The sequence below is a fragment of the Elephas maximus genome, chromosome 24, assembly GCF_024166365.1.
Source record: "Elephas maximus indicus isolate mEleMax1 chromosome 24, mEleMax1 primary haplotype, whole genome shotgun sequence".
NCBI lineage: Eukaryota > Metazoa > Chordata > Mammalia > Proboscidea > Elephantidae > Elephas > Elephas maximus.
This window is the reverse complement of record NC_064842.1, coordinates 37,469,208-37,492,567: the sequence shown is the minus strand read 5'-3', so window position 1 is coordinate 37,492,567 and position 23,360 is coordinate 37,469,208. Positions and strand designations below refer to the sequence as shown.

Sequence of the window (23,360 nt, the reverse complement as noted above, 5' to 3'; positions counted from 1 at the left end):
ATGTGAGATGAAGTCTCACCATCCTTGCTTATAAGGAGCATTCTGGCTGTACTTCTTCCAAGACAGATTTACTCATTCTTCTGGCAATCCATAGTATATTCAATACTCTTTGTCAACACCATAATTCAAAGGCATCAATTCTTCGGTCTTCCTTATTCATTGTCCAGCTTTCGCATGCATATGAGGTGATTGAAAACACCATGAACTGGGTCAGGCTCACCTTAGTCCTTAAAATAACATCTTTGTTTTTAACACTTAAAAGAGGTCTTTTGAAGCACATTTGCCCAATGCAATGTCATTTGATTTCCTGACTGCTGTTTCCATGGGTGTTGAATGTGGATCCAAGTAAAATGAAATCCTTGACAACTTCAGTCTTTCCTCTGTTTATCATGATGTTGCTTATTGGTCCAATTGTGAGGATTTTTGTTTTATGTTGAGGTGTAATATATTCTGAAGGCTGTGGTCTTTGATATTTATCAGTAAGTGCTTCAAGTCCTCTTCACTTTCAGTAAGTAAGGTTTTGTCATCCGCATATTGCCCCGTTTTTCTTCATACAGTCGAGCTTCTCAGATTATTTGCTCAGCATACAGAATGAATAAGTATGATGAAAGGCTATAACTCTGACACGCACCCTCCTTGACTTTAAACCATGCAGTATCCCCTTGTTCTATTCGAAGGACTGCCCCTTGGTCGATGTACAGGTTCCTCAGGAGCACAATTAAGTGCCCTGGAATTCCCATTCTTTGAAATGTTATCCATATTTGTTATGATCCACACAGTCAAATGCCTTTGCATAGTTAACAAAACACAGGTAAAACATCTTTCTGGCATTCTCTGCTTTCAGCCATGATCCATCTGACATCAGCAATAATATCCCTCATTCCGTGTCCTCTCCTGAATCTGGCTTGAATTTCTGGCAGTTCCCTGTTGATGTACTACTGCAACTGTTTTTGAATAATCTTCAGCAATATTTTCTCCATAGAATCCTTCAATATTGCAACTCCAGCCTTGAATTTTTTCTTCAGTTCTTTCAGCTTGAGAAATGCCAAGCGTGTTCTTCCCCTTTGGTATTCTATTTCCAGGTCTTTGCACATTTTGTTATACTATTTTACTTTGTCTTCTGGAGCCACCCGTTGAAATGCGTTCTATTTCATTTTTGATGACTTCCAATTTTCCTAGATTCATACTTCATACATCCCACATTCCTATCACTAATGGATGTTTGCAGGTGTTTCTTCTCATTTTAAGTCATGCCACATCAGCAAATGAAGGTCCTGAAAGCTTGACTCCATCCATGTCATTAAAGTTGACTCTACATCGAGGAGGCAGCTCTTCTCCAGTCGTATCTTGAGGGCCTTCCAACCTGAGGGGCTCATTTTCCACCAATATATCAGACAATGTTCCCCTGCTATTCATAAGGTTTTCACTGGCCAATATTTTCAGAAGTAGACTGTGAGGTCCTTCCTCCTAGCCTGTCTTAGTATGGAAGCTCCACTGAAACCTGTCCACCATGGTTGACCCTGTTGGTATCTGAAATACCGGTGGCAAAGCTTCCAGTATCACAGCAACATGAAAGCCATCACAGTACAACAAACTGACAGACACTCACTCTTCATAGCATGTATCTACTTGACATATTATAGATTTACTGGTGATTTGTTCATTGGCTTTCCCCACCTCCCACCAGAAGGTAAGCTCCATGAGGGCAGGGACTTTGTTTGGTAAGCTGATGTATCCCCAGCTCCTAGCACAGTGCCTGGTACATAGTAGGAACTGTCAATAAATGTTGAATGAACAAATGTCCACGGGCTCAGATTTGAACATGTGGAGTTTGAGGTGCTTCCAGCCCCTGGATGAAAAGGTCTATTAGAGATGCAAGTGTGGTGGGAAAATGGGTGTGCAGGTGGCTGAGACCATCTGAGTGTCTGTGACTGGGGCCAGCTTCACGTGTGTGTGAAGTCACACAAGACCCTCTGCTCAGAAATAAATATATATATATATATTTTTTTTTTCTGCTCAGAAGAGCCTTATAATTGGTTTAATGCTGATTTTGAACTTCTTAATAGTTGTATGTTTAAGCCGGTGTTTTGTTAAGTGAAGTCGGACTGGACAACGGAACATGCATGTAAGAGATAAGTGCAATGTGTGTCTGACGTGTCTTGCCGTTCCCTTCATATGAAGCATTCGTTATGCCCAAGAGCACAGAATTCTGGTGGGCCCATGATGTGTGGGGGTTCAGCAAGACTCAAAATGAGTGCAAGGTAGGCACGTTATGTCTATGTCAGTAAGCTGGGGCACTAACAGCTTTGAGAGGCCAACACAACTTGCATCTAACACAGGAAGAAGGAAATGTCATTCTAAGGGAAAAACAACTCCTTTCCCTTTCAACCCTTCCTTCCCCGTCAGTAAGCCAAAGTAGAGGTGTTGGTAGAATATCCACAGCTCAAGAAGTGAAATAAAACCATTTAGTTTCAGGCAGCATTTCCCCTGTTCTAGTAAGAACTAAATGCATATGCATGTAGGCGCTATGGAATACAAATTTGTAATTTACGTAATTTCACATATAAATTAAATGTTCTTATATTTGCATTTAGAACTGGCATTACTCAAGATAAAGAAGAACAGTGAAATTCATGCTAATGATTTTAAATTTTTCTTTACTTAGAAGGATAAAAAACCTAAACCTACTGCCGTTGAGTCGATTCCAACTTATAGCGACCCTATAGAACAGGGTAGAACTGCCCCGTAGAGTTTCCAAGGAGCGCCTGGCGGATTCGAACTGCCGACCTTTTGGTCTTTTAACTTAGAACGATACCAAATTAAAATACCATGACAAGTTGAGAGGCCAGGGAAGAAATGAAGAAGCTTTATATTTTAATACCTTTAGTGGCACTTTTTCTGGCTTTTTGATCAAGGGGCTCTACATTTTTATACCGCACTGGGCCCTGTAAATCATGTCCTGCCTATGACTGCTACAAAGGAGGCAAACTCAAACTCAAACACAGGTCCCACCTGATAGGCAAAGTACCATCATTTTAATTGGCAAATGGCTCTGTGTGTGTGTATATATGTTTTCCACATGCGTGTGTGTATAAGCATTGGTCCCTGTATGTGGGCCTGGGGACAGGATGGCTGGGCATTGGGGTTCAGATGTGATACTACTGCCACCTTGTGTTCAATACAATGCACAGCACATAGCTCCAGGAAGGAGAATCAGGCAGCTGCTTCCAGAAGTGCTGAAACCACTCACACTCCATGGCCAAAGTGGTAAACCAATAGGATTACTATTCAGCTGCTGGTGTTTAACGAAGGCAGATGTGTAAGAAGAACAGAGGTTTCACCCATTATCCATACACACCATTTCAGAGCCAGGGGTGAAAAGGGCTGTGTGGGTGTGTGTCTGTGTGTGTGTGTGTGTCTGCGTGTCTGTGTGTGTATCTGTGTCTGTGTGTGTGTATCTGTGTGTCTGTGTGTGTGTGTGGGTCCCTGTGCCTGTCTCTTTCCCCTAGGTATTCTTTTCCTTCACTCTCACCTTCTACCTTTCTGTAGTTTCCTCTTGTAGCTGTCCCATACCAGGACAACCCAAACTCAAGATGTCTGGTTCTTTTGAGCATCATGGCTCCTCTGGGAGAACAAAGTCATTTCAAGTCCAAGACTGTTGGTGAGTCATTACGGCCCAGACAAAGCCTCTTGGGACAACTGAATATTCTTTCTGTGTGACTCCTGTGCCTGCAGCCAAGTTAGCCCTGTTACTTACCATTTATGAAATAATAACAAAGAAAAACAATGAATCCTCCTAAAAAGAAAGAGGTGAAGGAAATGATCAATTCTTATTAGGTATAGATTAGACACCAAAGAGACAAAAATTTATTTGATGGTAGACACAGAAGAGCCAGAGAAATAAAGACAAAAGGGAGAGCAAATGACTTGGTACCAAATATGAATGAGGCAAGCATCCCTAAACTCTTCATTTCTTGCTGCTTTGGCTGAGGTTGTGACCGTGCCACCCCCAAGGACAAGGAGAGAATATTAATGGGCACCAGGCCATCATACCTTCCTTCATACTCCTTGAAAAACACCTTTTCCCAATATTTTGGGTAGAATAATATAAGCATAAGAAATACAAAGACAGGTTTATCTTTTTAAATCAACTTCAACATTTTTGTGACTCTAAAAGTAATATGTGCCAATTACAGGGAAATTGGAAAAATCTAAAAAAAAAAAAAAAGAACATAAAAATAACTGGTAATCTGGTCACTCACCTACTACTCTTAGCATTTGGGTGTATTTCCTTCTAATCTTTTTTCTATCAATCAATCATCTATCTATAACTGTATATATTATATGTATTTAAATTTGAAAATCATTAGTTTTTTAAAAAACTTAGAATTATAACATGTTATTTCTTAATTCATTTAACTCTCCTCCTACTGTTGGGCTTATAAAATATTTCTTATTTTTTCTTGTTATAAAGAATCCTATGGTAAGCATCCTTTTATACAAATTTTAGAGTTTTTCAGTATTTCCTTGGAATAGACTCCTAAAAGTGGCATAACTGTGTCAACAGGTATAAACTTGAAATGAATCTTGCCAAATTCCTTTGCAGACAAGTTATACCAATTTATATTTCTACCAGTCCACCCAAACCACTGCCATCGAGTCAATTCCGACTCATAGCGACCCTATAGGACAGAGTAGAACTGCCCCATAGAGCCATAGCTCTTGACCACTATGCCACCAGGGTTTCCATTTCTACCAGGAGGATATAAAATTACCCATTTCCACACCCCTCTGGCAACACTGAATGTTTCTGAACCTTTGCTAATTTGCTAGTTTAAATTCATCTCATCATTGTCATTTGCATTCTCTTGAAAAACTAGTGGGGCTGAATACATGTAATGCTATTAGACATTCTGAGGATTGTCTACTGAGATTTAAGTGTTTTTTAAAAAAGTACTCATCTACATTTTCTTGTTTTTTTTTAAAATCTTTTTTAGCATTTAACTCTTTAATGTATCTAAAATTTATCTTGATATATGGTTAAGAGGTAAAGATATAATTAAAAAAAATTTTTTTTCCCAAATCTTTAGTACCACTTGTCCAATGATTTTTATACTTTTATTAAAATATAAGTGAATTCTAATTATACTGGAGTTTTTTTCTGGCCTATCTACTCTAGTTCATTTATCTGTCTGTTGATTTTGGTACCAGTACCACACACTAGTTGAGTCATTATGGCTTTACAATATATGGTATTGTAACAGCTGGTAGAGCATGACTCTAAGACAGGGAGCCACTGCCCTGAGATCAGAGGGTGCCTGTTTGAGAAATAGCGAATAGACTGCTGAAGTTACAGAAGCAAGTAAAAGAGAAACAGACTATACTATCAGGGAGGTAATGGGGGGTTGAGTGTGGAACCTAGAGACTTAGTAAGACAAGGAACAGAGGGGCCCCCAAATCTGCAAACAAAATAACAAGAAATGGGCCAGGGTGCAGAAACAAAGCCATTCCCCATAACAATGGGGCAGGGTATCTAAAAATAGCCTGCAAACTTCTTTAAAATTGCCTTTCAGAAGCAGTTGGAGAAGACCACGCCCAGGGACATGCACAGAACATCCACCCCTGACTGCTGTGTCATATTCCACGAGGGGCAGTGAAGGGCTACAGCCCCAGCTGGGGAATCGAACCTGGGGAGCTGGGAGACTGCGCAGGTGCGATACCTCATAGTAAGTCCCGCTATGAATGCCAGAGGCCTCTAGGACAGGAGCCATCTTGGAAAGCTGCTGCGTGCACACCTTAGTTAACATATCCCCGTCTGTGTCTATGAATAAACATGAATCTTTGTCCTGCCCAAGAACTGATATGAGTCAGAATCGACTTGATGGCACTGGTTTGTTTTTTTTTTTTTGGGTCTTTTGTTCTGTGAGATGAGGTAATTGTTGCTCTAGGCCCTCCTCCTCTCTGCTTGCTAGCCTCTTCAATAAAGCTTTGCTCATGTGGAAAACTGCATGCCTTACCTGTTCATTCTTGACCAGTGAGACGCAAGGACTTTATTCCGGTAACAGCTCCACTCATTTTTCCTCTCAAAAACTTCATAGCTTTTTACCATGTTCCATCCCACTTATTGTCTCTTTTATACTTTAGATTTGTTTTGTTAAGAAAGCTCTCACTGGGGGTATTAACTGAAATTGCACAAAATCTATACATTAACTTAGGAAGAGTTGACATATTTTATAATTACAATCTAGGATCATGGCACTGCCATCAATCATCTCCTTCCTCATTTAACTTCATTTAATGCATTCATTCATTAATGCATTCCACAAACATCTCAACGAATGCCTGAAACGTGCTGTGTGCTATATGAGGTGCTGGAGGCACAAAGGTTAATGAGTCTCACAAAGCACTCATAGTCGAGAGTGAGATAAGTGAGACAGAACCCCACAGTGCTGTATTCTTTACCTGGCTTCCTCCCCTACCGTGCTGTACTGCAAAATCATTTCCTTGCTGGGCTCCTCGCCACCACCCACCCCTCCCCCCACCCCCAGCTTTGTATTTGAATACTGCTTTTACTTGGAGGTTATACGTAAACCCCATTGCACTTTTTTTTGTTTGTTTTTTTAGTATGATTAGTAATGTTGCTGACGTAACATGTATGAACTCTCTACTTGTCAACCCCTTTAAAAGTAACCTTCTTGCCTACCCTTAGCGAGCAGTCTTGGCAGCAGTAACCACGGACTGGTCCATTTCCTTGTACAATGAAATAAAGGTGCCATTTTGTTGTCCCACCTCAGTGTCTCCTTTATTGGCCAATTCGAGTCATGCCGAGTAAGAACCTGGGGTTTCCACTAGGTAACATAAGTGCAGGGGCTATGAGAGTACAGAAAAGAAAAGAGTAACTCACCTGAAGACTGAACGGGGCCTTGAGTTCCTTACGTGGAAGGAAGGAAACCTGGGAGAGGAAGTAGTACGTGCAAAGGTATGTAAGTGAGAAATAGCATAGAAAGTTGAGGCAACACGCAATTCCAAATGACAAAAACTTAAGGGACAGGTAAGCAGGGATAAAACTAGAAAGTTCAGCTCAGTGCGGGCCATGAGAGACCCTGTCAGATATCGAATGTGATGTTTTTTCCTCCAGTTGGTAGCAGAGGGTCATTGTAGGATTTTAAGCAGGGAAAGGATGAAGTGGCTAGATTTTAAAAAGACCTTCGGCAGCTGAGTAGAACAAGATGTTGGAGGAAAGCAAAACTGTAGTTAGACATTTAGGAGACTAATGTGGCAACCAAGGGAAAAATGATGCGAGTCTGAAGGTAAATGGCCCACTTTTCAATCAGCGGGACCTGGATTCAAAACCCAATTTAGCCTATTTATTACCTGTATGATATTGCTGCTGAACCTCTGTGAGCCTCACTTTCCTTATTTATAAAATGGAGATAATTCTAAGGAGCTTGCAGGGAGAGATTTGCAAGATCTTTAGGAGACATGACAGAAAAAGAGTTGGTAATAATTCCTTGGTTTCTGGCAAGCTGTGCTTTAAACTGAGTGGAGGATATAGATACAGCAGGAGGAGCAGGTTGAGAGGGACCGAGACGAACGCAGGGGAAGAGAAGTTGGTGATGATGAACTGGTACATGCAGAAGGGAGGGAGACGGGTAGGGACGTAGGTAGTTTAAGACGGTGTCTGATACAGACGTGAGAAAAAGGACAAGGCGGAGCGTCACATTGTCCCTTATTATCAAAGCTGGCCTCACAAATTTTTAACTTGTCCAAGTTCCGTTAAACATCGCGATAGCTCAAATCCCACAACTAACCCCTCCTTCCGGTAGCCGAAAGTCGGAACGTCGAGCCGGAAGCTCTTAAAAAACACCCATTGCACCGCCCCGTCCCGCCCCACTGAAGCCCAGGCCCTGTCTCTCACGTCCGTCTGTTTTCGGCCTTGTCAATAAAGTTGCAGCGATTTGACGTTTACGGCGGACAAAATGGCGGCTTCCATGCTGGGTTCGCTGCTACGCACCGTCCGGCAGGTCAGGCCCGCACCTTTATCCCAACCCCTACCTCCCGCCCCTGAATTTCCAGACTCGCAGATTTCCCACGGCGTTGTTTCCATTGGTTTCATGTGGCCCCGTCCTAGGGGTCCTCTTACCGCCCACTTTCCCCCCTCTGGCTTGGTTCTGGGGAGGTGTGTGTTGGCGCATACAAATTTGGTATTCGTAAGCCTATCACTGACTGGCATTGAAAGCTGCAGGATTGGCCCCCATTTACAAAGGGATGAGTGTAGGTAGAGAAAAAAGGGGTCCAAAGACGGAGGCCTGAGGAACTCCAACATTAAGAGGTCGGGGAGATGAGACCGAGCAAAGGAGACTGAAAAGGAGCTGTCAGCGAGGGAGGAGGAAAACCGATGAGAGTGTGGTGCCCTGGAAGGAAATGAAGACAGAATTTCAAGGAGCAAGGAGAGATCAACTCACTGCTCAAATCTGACAGGTCTAAAAGGAGGGCTGAGAATTGGCTTTTTTTGGCTTTAACAGTATGGAGGCTGTTGGGGACCTGGACCATAGCATTTTCGGTGGTGTGACGGGGGCGAAAACATTTTTAGAATAGGTTCAAGACGGAAGGGGAGTGAAATTGGAGACTGCGTGTACAGATAATTCTTTGAAGGAGTTTTGCTAAGAGAGCAGAAAAATAGGTCGGTAGCTGGACGGGGAAGTGGGCTAAGAAGTGTTTTTTTTTGTTGTTTGTTTTTAAGTATGGCAGAAGTAACAGCATTTTTGTATATTAGAGAGTATGATCCTAGAATGGGAAGCATTGATGTTGCAGGAGAGGGAAGAACTGTTGGAGCTGTACCTGTGGAGGCAAGAGGTGCTCAGGTCTTGTGCGTGAAGCTGAGTATTGGGGGCATGGATTGTAGCATTACTTTAGCATCAATAGCAACGCCAATAGAAATACAATGCGAGCCACATTTGTAATTTGAAATTTTCTAGTAATTGCATTACAAAGTGAAAAGAAACAGATAAATAATTTGTTTAACCCAGTATATTCAAAATATTATTTCAACATGTAACCAGTATCAAATGATCAATAAGATATTTTCCATCCAGTTTATATTTTTACACCCACAGCACATCTATTTGGATCCTAAATTTTCCACTGTTAAAATGGAAGCTGTAATCCTACCAAAACAATAAAGTTATACTTAACAGAAAAATATTGTACACTGCTTCTGTTTTTAAATTTAAATAAAATTTAAAATTCCATTTCTCAGTTGCACTAGTTACATTTCAAGTGCGCACTTGTGGTCAGAGACTATTTACTGTATTGGGCAGAGCAGATCTGTAGTAACAGGATGGAATGAATGTAGAGCCTGTGGCTACAGATCCGCGTAAGTGGGTAAATGTGGTAGTGAGAGTTTGTGGAAGCTCTCTTCTGACTACTTCTAATTTCAGAATTAAAGAGGAAGTAAGGTCATCAGCTGAGTGCAGGGATGTGGAAACCAGTGTTAGGGGCTTCAGGAAAGCAGAGATGGTGAAAATAGTTCGGAGAATGGGAGCAAGTATAGTAAAGTGAGACAAGGACCAAGGAGATGGGGGTGTGCACAAGAAGTTTGTACTGATGAACCACGGAATTCAGGCTGGGTCAGAGAGGGAGATGGGAGATCAGAAGGTGAGAGACAGTGGAAAGATGGTAGGATCAATGGACTGAAAGTCCCAGAGAGGTCAAGGTACTGTTATTGGGATTTTAGAAGGAACCTAGTACCTAGAAAGGTAAGAAGTGATAGAGAATGAGATACACAAAACTAAGATAATAGAGGAGTTACTGGTAATGAAAGACCTGGAACTGAATAGCTGAAGAAGAGTAGAGAACAGAAATCTTTGGAGAGGACATCAAGGAATAGAGAGATCAAGGTATAATTTTGTGTATAGTGAAATCATCAAGAATTAAGACAGGAAGAATATTGGAGGGCATGAGCTAGGATCTGAAATCCTTGAGAAATTAAGTGGAGTGGTGGGGGGTGTGTTAGTAGACTGCAACAGTGAGGGGGAATGGGAGGTAGAGCCCAAGGGTGTGAGAGACAAAGCTGGGGCTTTCAGAAAGTAGGAAGGAGAATGGTCTGGAAGCTTCAATGAAGAGCAAGGAAGACACCTACCCCACCTCCAGGCCCAGTGACGGAAGGAAAAAGAACTGCAGAAGAAGCTATGGGGGTTGGGGAGGAATTCAAGATTCAGCTAGAGCAAAAAAGTTAAGGAGATATTAATGGAAGTTGAGGACATAGGAGATTTTGATGATGGTAGACCATGAGGGCCCAGCAAAAGAATTTTAGGAGATGATGAGGCATGGGAGATGGGGGCAAGATAGGATGTGTGCAAAGCAGAACAGAATACAATATTAACATCTAAAGCACTGCTACAAACGGATAAGAAAACACTGACACTACAATAGAGAAATAGGCAAAGGACGTGAAACATTTACAGAAGATATAATAAACTAGTAAGTGTTTTATTTTAAATGTGTATTATTTTTATAGTCAGAAAAAAGTTATGCAAAAAGGATGAAAGATTATATTTAAAAAAAAAAGAATCCTTTTAGGAGGCAGTAGAGAGGAAGTTGATTAGGAACAGTGTGAAAAAATAATTCGAGGAAAAAATGTTTGATTTTGTTTTCTAAGTTTCCTTAACTTTCAATTTTGTAGGCAAAAGTAAACCCTGCATTGCCCTTCAACGTGAATTGTTTCTTTTAGCCGGAATGATTTTCTCACGGTCTTATGAATATATCTTGCTCATTTCCATATTTGTTTTGAACAAACTTCACCTTCTTTCACCTGCTCTACTCCCCAACTGTATCAAATTCTAGCAATCCTTCAAAGCCTCCTTTAAGCCCTCCTTTTTATGGCACCTATTTCTAGCCATATGGGGCTTTTCCTACAGTGACCACTCCCCTCGACTTGTGCTTTGTATTAATTCAACTCAGTGATGTGCCAAATCTGTATTTAAATTCTTCCATACCTTATTTCCAAAAGATGATTATTAAATCATTCTAGTTCCCCATGGGACTTTTGCTTAGTAATATGAACACAGAAGGCACTCAGTAAATCTTTTCTTAATAGATTTAAAAATGTTGGCTTTTCAGTATAGTATTGTCATTTTCGGTTTTATTTTCTGCTGTACATATATTCTATAAACAGCTGTTATAGGAAGCTACCATTATTTGGTGCCATTGCAATTTAATTAACATGTAATGTTTACTCTGGTTTGAGAGTGAACTAAGTTTCTAGTGTCTATACTCCCTATGCCTGAAGTGTCAGAACTGTAAACTATCATCATGTAGATAAAATGTGTTATACCAAAGGACCTACTAGTGCTAAGAAATACTAGGTCAGTGATAATTTCAAAGGACCCTTTGACCCAGCAATTCAGCTTCCAATAATTCATCCTGCAGATATATAGGAACACATATGAAGTGATGTATATACAAGGTTATTCATTGCAGCCTTGTTTGTAATGATAAACTGTGAGATAGGGCCCAGCTGTCCACCAATAAGTCTCAGGTCAAATGACCTAAGATGCATCCACACAGTGGAAAACTATGCAGCCTTAAAAAGTGAGTAAGCTTTTTACATACATATATGGGAAGATTTCTGAGATGTATTGTTAATTGAAAGTAAAAAACACAGGAGAAGTATATACATGTATTTGTATAGACAAAAATCTCAGGAAGGATACACAAGAAATGAATAACAGTGGTTACCTTTGGGGATAGGTGGCAGTCACTGGGCAGGTGAAGGATGACATGGGAAGGAGACTTTTTACTGTATGTCTTTTCATACTTATTTATTTTGAGTCATGTGACTATTAACCTAAGTCAGATAATGATATTTTTAAAATTTATGAAAATTTTTTTATCTTCTAATACCTACTGTATTGGCACTGTATTAATTACTACCATTTTGGCTTAATGTACATCCATTACAGTTACTTGTTCTGAATTAAGAAGTCTATTATTTTAAATTATTATTAAAGTGATCCAAAACAACATTAAAAATACTAGGTCATAATGACTGAAAGAGGATTACAGGATTGAGAGACACTGGCAGAGCCTGGGTCTGACTAGCCCTCACTTGTTTGTTGTCTCTGTCCTTTAGATGGTTCCTTCATCAACTTCAGGTCAAGCTCGAGGTTACTACGTAGACTGGAAAATGTTGCGTGATTTGAAGAGACGAAAAATGGCCTATGAATATGCAGATGAAAGGCTACGGATCAATTCACTCAGGAAGAATACCATTTTGCCAAAACACCTTCAGGTTGGTTAATTGTGCCCCTGACTACCACAAAGCCAATAACTCAAGTCAGGACACTTTAAATACTGTTCGTTTTGACTTAGTTATCACTATACTTTTTAGGGAATGAGAGCAAATACTACAAGTCAACACAGACCAATCCCTTGAAACTGATTTTGGTGAGGCTCAGATTAAAGAGAGCTATTTATACTAATTAGCCTTTCAACTGTTTTATTAGGTGATCCTTAGTACTTGTGCACAGTGACCATGAAGAAATTGGGTAATTATTTTGACCTAAGGTCTCTCCCCAACTTCATCCCAACTTTTGGGATGGCAGACTTTGCTGATACCTAGGACTGTGTGCCTACCATGTGGCCTAAACTGTTCCTCACCTGTGATCATTCCAGTCCTGTTTTCTGAACTCCGTTGCCCACCTCTGTGTGCCAAGGTGGCCTTCTATTTAGGCTTACTTTCTTGTCACACTCAAATGAGAGGATGCCAACCCTGCTCCCACTTGGCTTCCTGAGCATAAGGTCCTGCACCTGACTGTTGACAGTCTTGTCTGGGTTAAGCCAGACAAGTAGAAGACCGAGTGCCCTGAACCACTCTGTTAGGGCTTTTACCCTAATGGCATTAAACTACCTGTCTGCATTTAGGGAGTCATGAGAAGTGGACCCTGAGAAATTCAGCTAAAGGTGTTGCTGAGGACATTATTTATGAAGATCCCTAGATCCCTAGCAGTAGCTGTGCAGAGACTCTGTGAATGTTGCCTGCCAAATAACTTACAAGCCAAATTTAGGCCCCAGTTCCAACAAACCTACAAGCTTTCACAGCATGCACTTTTGTATCCTGGGCTTTTGCCTCGGGCTTTTGCCTTTTCCACTCTGGTTTTCCCTTTGTCTCAATTTTCTCGTTTTGTAAACTGTCTTAAATCTTTTTTGGGAACGAGGAGCACAGATAGATCTTTTTGGGAACAAGGAGTAGGATTGAGAGACAGAGAGCCATCTTTCAAGGCCTATATCCATGAAACTTTAATCTTCCAGCCTACTCATCTCTCCATTTCCTTCTAAAGCACTTACTATCTACCACTCATGAACTTAAGGATACCATTTTATGTAATTCTATAAGTATTTCATAACAACAACACATACATACATAAGCTCTTGGAGATCAGAAACTATTCTTAATCCTTAACTTTTTACATTCATTTAGTGGCTTTCGTATGCATTATCGCGTTTAATTTGTATACTATTTATGTGTAGTTATTTTGCTTCTCCCACAGTCTAGCACCGTGGCAATCATACTTGTAAGAACACTTGTCAGATTAATGTGCATATAACACACACAAACATACTTAAAAGCACATTCATAAGAATAAATCTCTGCTGACAAAATGCTAACCCAAGCCACTGGCATTTCTTGCCCAGGCTGCTATAGTAATCCCCACTATTCTCCCCTCAGCCACTTTTGCCACCCACCCCCCATTCATTCGCTGTGTTGCAGATGATCTTTTAAAAATGTAAATCTCATCTGGTCACTGCTCTCTATTTCAGCATTCAGTAACACGGGTTTCAAAGCTCTATGACAACTGCCCTTGCCTCCCTTTCTGGCCTCCCCTCAAACTGCCTTCTCTCCGTCTCGATTTTCAGCCTAGTGGTTTCAAACTTTCATGATTCAGAAATCATATTGGACCACAAGAGAAATGCATTTATATGTTTTCTAAATGACTATACCAGTCTCTTAGGGCTGCTGTAACAAAATACCACAAACCGGGTGACTTATAAGAACAGAAATGTATTGTCCCACAGTTCTGGAGGCTGGGAGTCTAAGATTGGAGTGTTGGCTGTATTGTTTCCTTCTGTGGCTTTGTGTGAGAATCACTTCCATGCCTCTCTCCCAACTTCTCACAGCTCTGGCCATTCTTTGGGATGCAGCTGTGTAGTCACATGGCATTCTTCATCTGTCTCTCTCTCTGTTTCTGCTCCTCTCTTATAAGCACGCTCCCATGAATGAACTAGAACCCACCCTGCTCTGGTATGACCTCACATTAACTTCACTGATAACATTTTCAAATGCCCTCTTTCCAAACACGATCATGTCCATAAGTTCCAGGGGTTAGGACTTCAATATATCTGTTTTGGGGACACAATTCAATCCATAACAATGACTTAAACAAGAATGTATGTAGCAACATTATAATAGCTCAAAACTAGAAGCTACCCATATGTCCCTCAGCCGTAGAATGGGTAAGTGAATTGTGGTACATTCACACAAATAAAATTACCACCAATGAGAATGAACAAATTATACCACATGTGACAATATAGCTGAATCTCCCAAGCATATTGTTGAATGAAAGAAGCCAAGCAGAAATGAATAAAAAGAATACATACTGTGTGGTTAGATTTATATAAAATTCGAAACAGAAAAAACTCATCTGTGGTATTAGCTAGCAGTCAGGTTAGCTGGTACTCAGGGGTTAGTAACTGAAAGGGGCACAGAGAGGGCCTAGGGTGCTGATAATGTCGTTTCTTAACCTAGTGCAGGCTACATAGGTGTATTCTGTTGTGAAAACTTATTACACTCTTGATTTGTGGATTACCATGTATCTATCCTAAATTTCAATTAAATTTGTAAAAAGTTGTATTGAGAGCGTGGTACACGTCTGGCAGCTTTTGGATCTGTTTGTTTCCACTCAGAGGCTTAAGTTCACTACTGTGTCCAGGGTCCTCGGGCCAAACCCTGGCCACATTAGTGAATCTAGCTGTCTTCCTCTTCTTCATCTGAGCATTTAACTAAGCATCTGGAATAAATAAATGCATGTGATCTGTGTAACAGTGTTGTGATTTCCTTAGGAAGTGGCTGATGAAGAAATTGCTGCCCTGCCTCGGGATAGCTGTCCTGTTAGGATCAGAAATCGCTGTGTTATAACATCCCGTCCACGTGGTGTAAAGCGGCGCTGGAGGCTTAGTCGTATCGTCTTCCGCCACTTAGCTGACCATGGGCAAGTTTCTGGAGTCCAGCGAGCAACGTGGTGAATCAGCTCCAGAATCTACTGAGTTTGCAGGGAAGCTGTTTCTATCAAGAGGAGACTCTTCTGATAGGCAAAAACCTAGTTTTTTTAGGGGTCCAGTGTAGGAGTCCTGATGCTGTCTGTAATAATTACTTAGAAAATTTAAATGAAGAAATTTGGATGTTCCATTCTGTCAGTGAAATGTGGCTGTCAGTGAATTACTTTTTCTCTTGGACTTAATAGATTAAAAATAATGTTGCAATACACGGTGCAAAGAGTTGTTGTTAGGTGCTGTTGAGTCGATTCCAACTCGTAGCGACCCTATTTACGACAGAACGAGACACTGGCTGGTCCTGCGCCATCTCCATGATCGTTGCTATGCTTGAGCCCATCGTTGCAGCCACTGTGTCAGTCCATCTTGTTGAGAGTCTTCCTCTCTTTTGCTGACCCTTTACCAAGCTTGATGTCCTTCTCCAGGGACTGGTCCCTCCTGATAACATGTCCGAAGTATGTGAGACAAAGTCTTGCTGCCCTCACTTCTAGGAAGCATTCTGGCTGTACTTCTTCCAAGACAGATTTGTTTGTTCTTTTGGCAGTCTGTGGTATGTATGTTCAGCATTCTTTGCCAGCGCTACAACTCAAAGGCATCGGTTCGTCTTCGGTCTTCCTTTTTCATTGTCCAGTGTTCTCATGTATGTGAGGCAAATGAAAACAACATGGCTTGGGTCAGGCGCACCTTGGTCCTCAAAGTAACATCTTTGCTTTGTTAACACTTCAAAGAGGTCTTTTGCAGCAGATTTGCCCAATGCAAAGAGTAGCATAATAAAAAATATTTTCTGTGAAAATATGCTGTGTATGCTTTCCTTTTCCTTCCAGTTTACTCTTTCAGCCCTTATTTTTTTAAGGGCAGAGTTTCACAAACAGTTTATAGTTAATTCAACTAACTGACATGTATATGGTCATTTATAGTGATTTTCAATCCTAGTCTGTCTCCCCGACCTGCTGAGCTCACCTTACTATGAGGGTTTTTTTTGGTAGAGAAACCGTAGATTGGAAGGTAAAGCTGATGTCCTGCATCACGTAACTAATGGTCATCTGCTCTGTATAATGGCTGACAAAAGGCAGAACCCCTGAGTGTTTTCTTGTTCCATCTTCAAGGATCCTTAGAACAAAATGTGTTGTATAAGTTCCTGAAAAACCTATCTGAAGAGACAAGGTTTTGTTAGTATATATTCCCGGTATTCATGTTTTATTTAATCCATAACAGAAATGAGTAAGAGTAGCAGCAAAAGGTTGTCTCATGCACTAGCTCAACATTGATTGACAGACTGACTGCCCACTCTGTTCCTACCAACGAATAGCTACAAGTTCAGAGGGACAGGATTGTCAGCCCAGTGATGAAAGTATACATGGAGGAGAATGGAAGCACCTAACAGCATTGGGAAAGGATCCTTGGAAATGAACCTGAACTTAAATCAGGAAGCAAAGGGTGAGGAGATTCTTAGCAAGAGAAAACAATAGAAGCAAAGACAAAGACATCAAACAGTGTATAAGCAGTGAAACTATGGTCAGAAACCGGAAGTACAAGGCAAGAAGGGCCATATCTTGGATGATCTCACCGTGTGAAGGAATTAAGACTTGAGTTAAAAACCACCTATCAGAGAGTTTTAAGCAGAGGAATGACATCAGCAGTTTCCTCTACAGATAACTGGCAGCTGTGTAGTAAATGACTATGAGAGGAAAAGACTACAGGCAAAACACTGAGAGGATGTCTTCATTGTTCAGAAAGAGGAGGGCCTGAACTAAAGTCATGGTGTTAGCAAAGAAGAGAGGACACATTTAAAAAGTATATTTAGGAGAGAAAATTGGGGAAGATTTAGTGACTGGTTATATCTGAGAGGTAAAGATGGCTCTCTGAGTTTCTGATAAGGGTGACTAGATAAAGGCTCCAAGATGGAAAACATGGGGGAGGGGGGAGAATGGGTTTAGGGGTAACAGTAGAAAGATGAGTTCAAGTTTCAGTAATGCAATGTTTGAGATGCCTAAGTCATCCTGATGAAGAAGTCTAGTATTTACCTGGATAGCAGAGTCAGAAACTCAAGTGGGAGGTGAAATTATACAAGGTAATTACAGTGATATACCTTGGATTCATAAAGTTATATAACAGCTTACCAACTGGAATGTTCTAGTTAATATCTCAGCTAGTAACTTCTTTTTAGGTGCCGATTTTTGACTCATATTGACCCACATGACAGAGTAGAACTGCCCCATAGGGTTTCCTAGGCTGTTGTTTCACAGGAACAAATTTTCAGGTCTGTCTCCTGCAGATCCACTGGGTGGGTTTGAACTGCCAACCTTTCAATTAGCAGATGAGCACTTAACTGTTGGGAATGAGAACCATAACTTTGCTGATGTTTGGCATATCATTCATAGGAAACTCCACCCCCACCCCCTGAACCCCATCTTTTGGTTTGAATCAGGGTCTAAGCGTGATCCATATATTTCATTTGGATGCTTTTTTTTTTTTAATTTTTTTTGTACGTTTAAGTAAAAGTTTACAAATCAAGTCAGTCTCTCATACGAAGATTTATATACACCTTGCTATATACTCCTAGTTGCTCTCCCCCTAATGAGACAGCAGACTCCTTCTCTCCGCCCTCTATTTTCTTGTCCATTCAGCCAGCTTCTAACCCTTTTTGCCTTCTCATCTCCCCTCCAGACAGGAGCTGCCCACATAGTCTCATGTGTCTACGTGATCCAAGAAGCTCAATCCTCACCAGTATCATTTTCTATCCTATAGTCCAGTCCAATCCCTGTCTGAAGAATTGGCTTTGGGAATGGTTCCTGTCTTGGGCTAACAGAAGGTCTGGGGACCATGACCTCCGGGGTCCTTCTAGTCTCAGACCATTAAGTCTGTTCTTTTTAAGAGAATTTGAGGTCTGCATCCCACTGCTCTCCTGTTCTCTCAGGGGTTCTCTGTTCCTTGTCAGAGCAGTCATCGGTTATAGCTGGGCACTATCTAGTTCTGGCTTCAGGCTGATGTAGTCTCTGGTTTATGTGGCCCTTTCTGTCTCTTGGGCTCATAATTACCTTGTGTCTTTGGTGTTCTTTATTCTCCGTTGCTCCAGGTGAGTTGAGACCAATTGATGCATCTTAGATGGCTCCTCCCCCATGGGTCTGTCACTTTGTCGTACTGTGGGGGCTTGCATGTTGCTGTGATGCTGGAAGCTATTCCAGCGGTATTCAGATACCAGCAGGGTCATCCATGGACAAAAGGTTTCAGCTGAGCTTCCAGACTAAGACAGACTAGGAAGAAGGACCCATCAGTCTACTTCTGAAAAGCATTAGCCAGTGAAAACCTTATGAACAGCAGCAGAACATTGTCTGATATAGTGCTGGAAGATGAGGCCCCCCAGGTTGGAAGGCACTCAAAAGATGACTGGGGAAGAGCTGCCTCCTTAAAGTGGAGCCGACCTTAATGACATGGATGGAGTAAAGCTTTTGGGACCTGACGCTGATGTGGCACAACTCAAAATGAGAAGAAATAGCTGCAAATATCCATTAATAATCAGGACCTGGAATGTACAAAGTATGAATCTAGGAAAATTGGAAATCATCAAAAATGAAATGGAATGCATAAACATTGATATCCTAGGCATTAGTGAGCTGAAAGGGACTGCTATTGGCCATTTTGAATTGGACAATCATATAGTCTACTATACGGGGAATGACAAAAAGAACACTTCAAGCTCTGAAGTACAACGCTGACAGTGATAGGATAATATCCATACGCCTACAAGGAAGACTTTTTTTTTTTTTTTTACAAGGAAGACCAGTTAATACGACTATTATCCAAATTTACACATCAACCACTAGAGCCAAAGATGAAGAAATAGAAGATTTTTATCAGCTACTGCAGTCTGAAATTGATTGAGCATGCAATCAAGATGCATTGATAATTACTGGCGATTGGAATGTGAAAGTCGGAAACAAAGAAGAAGGATCAGTAGTTGGAAAATATGGCCTTGGTGATAGAAACAATGCTGGAGATCGAATAATAGAATTTTGCAAGAACGATGACTTCTTCACTGCAAATATGTTCTTTCACCAACATAAACAGTGACTATACACATGGACCTTGCCTGATGGAACACACAGAAATAAAATTGACTACATCTGTGGAAAGAGATGATGGAAAAGCTCAATATCATCAGTAAGAACAAGGCCAGGGGCCAACTGTGGAACAGACCATCAATTGCTCATATGCAAGTTCAAGCTGAAACTGAAGAAAATCAGAGCAAAATATGACCTTGAGTACATCCCACCTGAATTTAGAGACCATCTGAAGAATAGATCTGGCACATTGAACACTAGTGACTGAAGACCAGACGAGTTGTGGAATGACATCAAAGACATCATACATGAAGAAAGCAAGAGGTCACTGAAAAGACAGGAAAGAAAGAAAAGACCAAGACGGATGTCAGAGGAGATTCTGAAACTTGCTTTCGAACGTTGAGCAGCTAAAGCAAAAGGAAGAATTGATGCTGTAAAAGAACTGAACAGAAGATTTCAAAGTACATCCTGAGAAGACAAAGTTAAGTATTATAATGACATGTGCAAAAAGCTGGAAATGGAAAACCAAAAGGGAAGAAACATGCTTGGCGTTTCTCAAACTGAAAGAACTAAAGAAAAAATTCAAGCCTCGAGTTGCAATAGTGAAGGATTCCATGGGGAAAATATTAAAGGACGCAGGAAGCATCAAAAGAAGTTGGAAGGAATACACAGAGTCAGTATACCAAAAAGAATTAGTTGATGTTCAACCATTTCAAGAGGTGGCATATGATCAGGAACCGATGGTACTGAAGGAAGAAGTCCCAGCTGCTCTGAAGTCATTGGTGAAAAACAAGGCTCCAGGGATTGATGGAATATCAACTGAAATGTTTCAACAAACAGATGCAGCGCTGGAGGTGGTCACTCAACTATGCCAAGAAATCTGGAAGACAGCTCCTTGGCCAACTGACTGGAAGAGATCCGTATTTATGCCTATTCCCAAGAAAGGTGATCCAACTGAATGTGGAAATTATAGAACAATATCATTAATATCACACGCAAGCAAAATTTTGCTGAAGATCATTCAAAAACGGCTGCAGCAGTATATCGACAGGGAACTGCCAGAAATTCAGGCTGGTTTCAGAAGAGGACGTGGAACCAGGGATATCATTGCTGATGTCAGATGGATCCTGGCTGAAAGCAGAGAATACCAGAAGGATGTTTACCTGTGTTTTATTGACTATGCAAAGGCATTCGACTGTGTGGATCATAACAAATTATAACATTGTGAAGAATGGGAATTCCAGAACACTTAATTGTGCTCATGAGGAACCTTTTTACATAGATCCAGAGGCAGTTGTTCAGACAGAACAAGGGGATACTGATTGGTTTAAAGTCAGGAAAGGTGTGTGTCAGGGTTGTGTTCTTTCACCATACCTCTTCAATGTGTATGCTGAGCAAATAATACGAGAAGCTGGACTATATGAAGAAAAGCGGGGCATGAGGTTTGGAGGAAGACTCATTAACAATCTGCGTTATGCAGATGACACAACCTTGCTTGCTGAAAGTGAAGAGGACTTGAAGCACTTACTAACGAAGATCAAAGACCACAGCCTTCAGTATGGATTACACCTCAACATAAAGAAAACAAAAATCCTCACAACTGGACCAATGAGCAACATCATGATAAACGGAGAAAAGATTGAAGTTGTCAAGGATTTCATTTTACTTGGATCCATAATCAAAAGCCATGGAAGCAGCAGTCAAGAAATCAAATATGCATTGGGTAAATCTGCTGCAGAGGACCTATTTAAAGTGTCGAAAAGCAAAGATATCACCTTGAAGACTAAGGTGCACCTGACCCAAGCCATGGTATTTTCTCGATCGCATCATATGCATGTGAAAGCTGGAGAATGAATAAGGAAGATCAAAGAAGAATTGATGCCTTTTAATTGTGGTGCTGGCGAAGAATATTGAATAGACCATGGACTGCCAAAAGAACAAACAAATCTGTCTTAGAAGAAGCACAACCAGAATGCTCCTTAGAGGCAAGGATGTCGAGACTGCGTCTCACATACTTTGGACATGTTGTCAGGAGGGATCAGTCCCCGGAGAAGGACATCATGCTTAGCAGAGTACAGGGTCAGCGGAAAAGAGGAAGACCCTCGACGAGGTGGATTGACACAGTGGCTGCGACAATGAGCTCAAGCATAGGATCGTAGGGATGGCTCAGGACCCGGGAGTGTTTCGTTCTGTTTTGCATAGGGTGACTATGAGTTGGAACCAACTTGGTGGCACCTAACAACAGCCTAACAGATGGCCGCTTGCTAGGTTTAAGACCCCAGACACCACTCTCCAAAGTGAGATGCAGAATGATTTCTTACTAGATTTTATTATGCCAGTTGACCTAGATATCCCTTGAAACCATGGTCCCCAAATCCCCGCCCCTGCTACGCTGGCCTTCAAAGTGTTCAGTTTATTCAGGAAACTGCTTTGCTTTTGGTTTAGTCCAGTTATGCTGACCTCCCCTGTATTGTGTGTTGTCTTTTCCTTCACCTAAAACAGTTCTTGTCTACTATCTAATTAATAAATACCCATCTCCCTCCCTCCCTCCCCACTCTCTTAACCATCAAAGAATATTTTCTTCTCTGTGTAAACTATTTCTCCAGTTCTTATAATAGTGTTCTCATACAATATTTGTCCTTTTGCAACTGAATAATTTCACTCAGCATAAGGCCTTCCAGATTCCTCCGTGTTATGGAATGTCTCAAGGATTCATCATTGTTCTTTATTGATGTGTAATTGTGTGAATATACCATAATTTATCCATTCATCCATTGATGGGCACCTTGGCTGCTTCCATGTTTTTGCTATCGTAAACAATGCTGCAGTGAACATGGGTATGCATATATCTGTTCGTGTAAAGGCTCTTATCTCTCTAGGATATATTCCAAGGAGTGGGATTGCTGGATCATATGGTAGTTCTATTTCTAGCTTTTGAAGGAAGCACCAAATTGATTTCCAAAGTGGTTGTATCATTTTACATTCCCACCAGCAGTGTATAAGTGTTCCAGTCTCTCCGCAACCTCTCCAGCATTTATTATTTTATGTTTTTTGGATTAATGCCAGCCTTGTTGGTGTGAGATGGAATCTCATTATAGTTTTGATTTGCATTTGTCTAATGGCTAATGATTGTGTTTCCTTGTGTATCTGTTAGCTACCTGAATGTCTTCTTTAGTGAAGTGTCTGTTCGTATCCTTTGCTCATTTTTTAATTGGGTTATTTGTCTTTTTGTAATTGAGTTTTTGCAGTATCATGTAGATTTTAGAGATCAGACGCTGATTGGAAATGTCATAGCTAAAAACTTTTTCCCAGTCTGTAGGTAATCTTTTTATTCTTTTGTTGAAGTCTGTGGGTGAGCATAGGTGTTAGATTTTTTGGAATTCCCTGTTATTTAGTTTCTCTTCTGGTGTTTGTGCACTGTTAGTAATGTTTTGTATACTGTTTAGGCCATGTATTAGAGCTCCTAGCATTGTCCCTATTTCTTCTCCCATGATCTTTATCGTCTTAGATTTTGTGTTTATGTCTTTGATCCATTTTGAGTTATTGTGCATGGTGTGAGGTATGGGTCTAGTTTGATTTTTTTGCAGATGGACATCCAGTTATGCCAGCACCATTTGTTAAAGTGGCTGTCTGTTCCCCATTTAACTGTTTTGGGGCCCTTTTGAAATATCAGCTGCTCATATGTGGATGGATTTATGTCTGGATTCTCAATTCTGTTCCATTGGTCTAAGTGTCTGTTGTTGTACCAGTACCAGGCTGTTTTGACTACTGTGACTATATAATAGGTTCTAAAATCAGGTAGTGTGAGACCTCCCACCTTGTTCTTTTTCAGGAAAGCTTTACTTATCCGGGGCCTCTTTCCCTTCCATATGAAGTTGGTGATTTGTTTCTCCATTTCATTAAAAAAATGTCACTGGAATTTGGATTGGAATTGCATTGTATCTATAGATTGCTTTTGGTAGAATA

At 40.9% G+C, this 23,360-nt stretch overlaps 2 protein-coding genes across 6 annotated transcripts in view; one reads left to right on the top strand and one right to left on the bottom strand.

Annotated features, from left to right (window-relative positions):
- TNN (tenascin N) overlaps window positions 1-6,953 on the bottom strand; it is a 125,609-nt gene extending 118,656 nt beyond the window's left edge. For all 5 annotated transcript variants that reach the window (XM_049868524.1, XM_049868526.1, XM_049868525.1 and 2 more), the window contains exon 1: window positions 6,905-6,953. The gene's annotated coding sequence lies outside the window, so the exon portion shown is untranslated. The remainder of the gene's footprint in view (window positions 1-6,904) is intronic.
- Window positions 6,954-7,910: 957 nt separating this feature from the next.
- On the top strand, window positions 7,911-15,617 carry MRPS14 (mitochondrial ribosomal protein S14). Its single transcript, XM_049868492.1, has 3 exons — window positions 7,911-8,024; window positions 12,134-12,292; window positions 15,124-15,617. The coding sequence occupies exons 1-3, from the start codon at window positions 7,980-7,982 to the stop codon at window positions 15,304-15,306; spliced, it is 387 nt and encodes a 128-aa protein (XP_049724449.1). The 5' UTR covers window positions 7,911-7,979; the 3' UTR covers window positions 15,307-15,617.
- The last annotated feature ends 7,743 nt before the right edge of the window (window positions 15,618-23,360 follow it).

Coding starts and splice junctions, on each gene's coding strand:
- MRPS14 (XM_049868492.1), top strand. CDS start 7,980: ATGGCGGCTTCCATGCTGGGTTCGCTGCTACGCACCGTCCGGCAG. Junction 8,025..12,133: donor TGCTACGCACCGTCCGGCAG/GTCAGGCCCGCA, acceptor TCTGTCCTTTAG/ATGGTTCCTTCATCAACTTC. Junction 12,293..15,123: donor TTTTGCCAAAACACCTTCAG/GTTGGTTAATTG, acceptor TGATTTCCTTAG/GAAGTGGCTGATGAAGAAAT.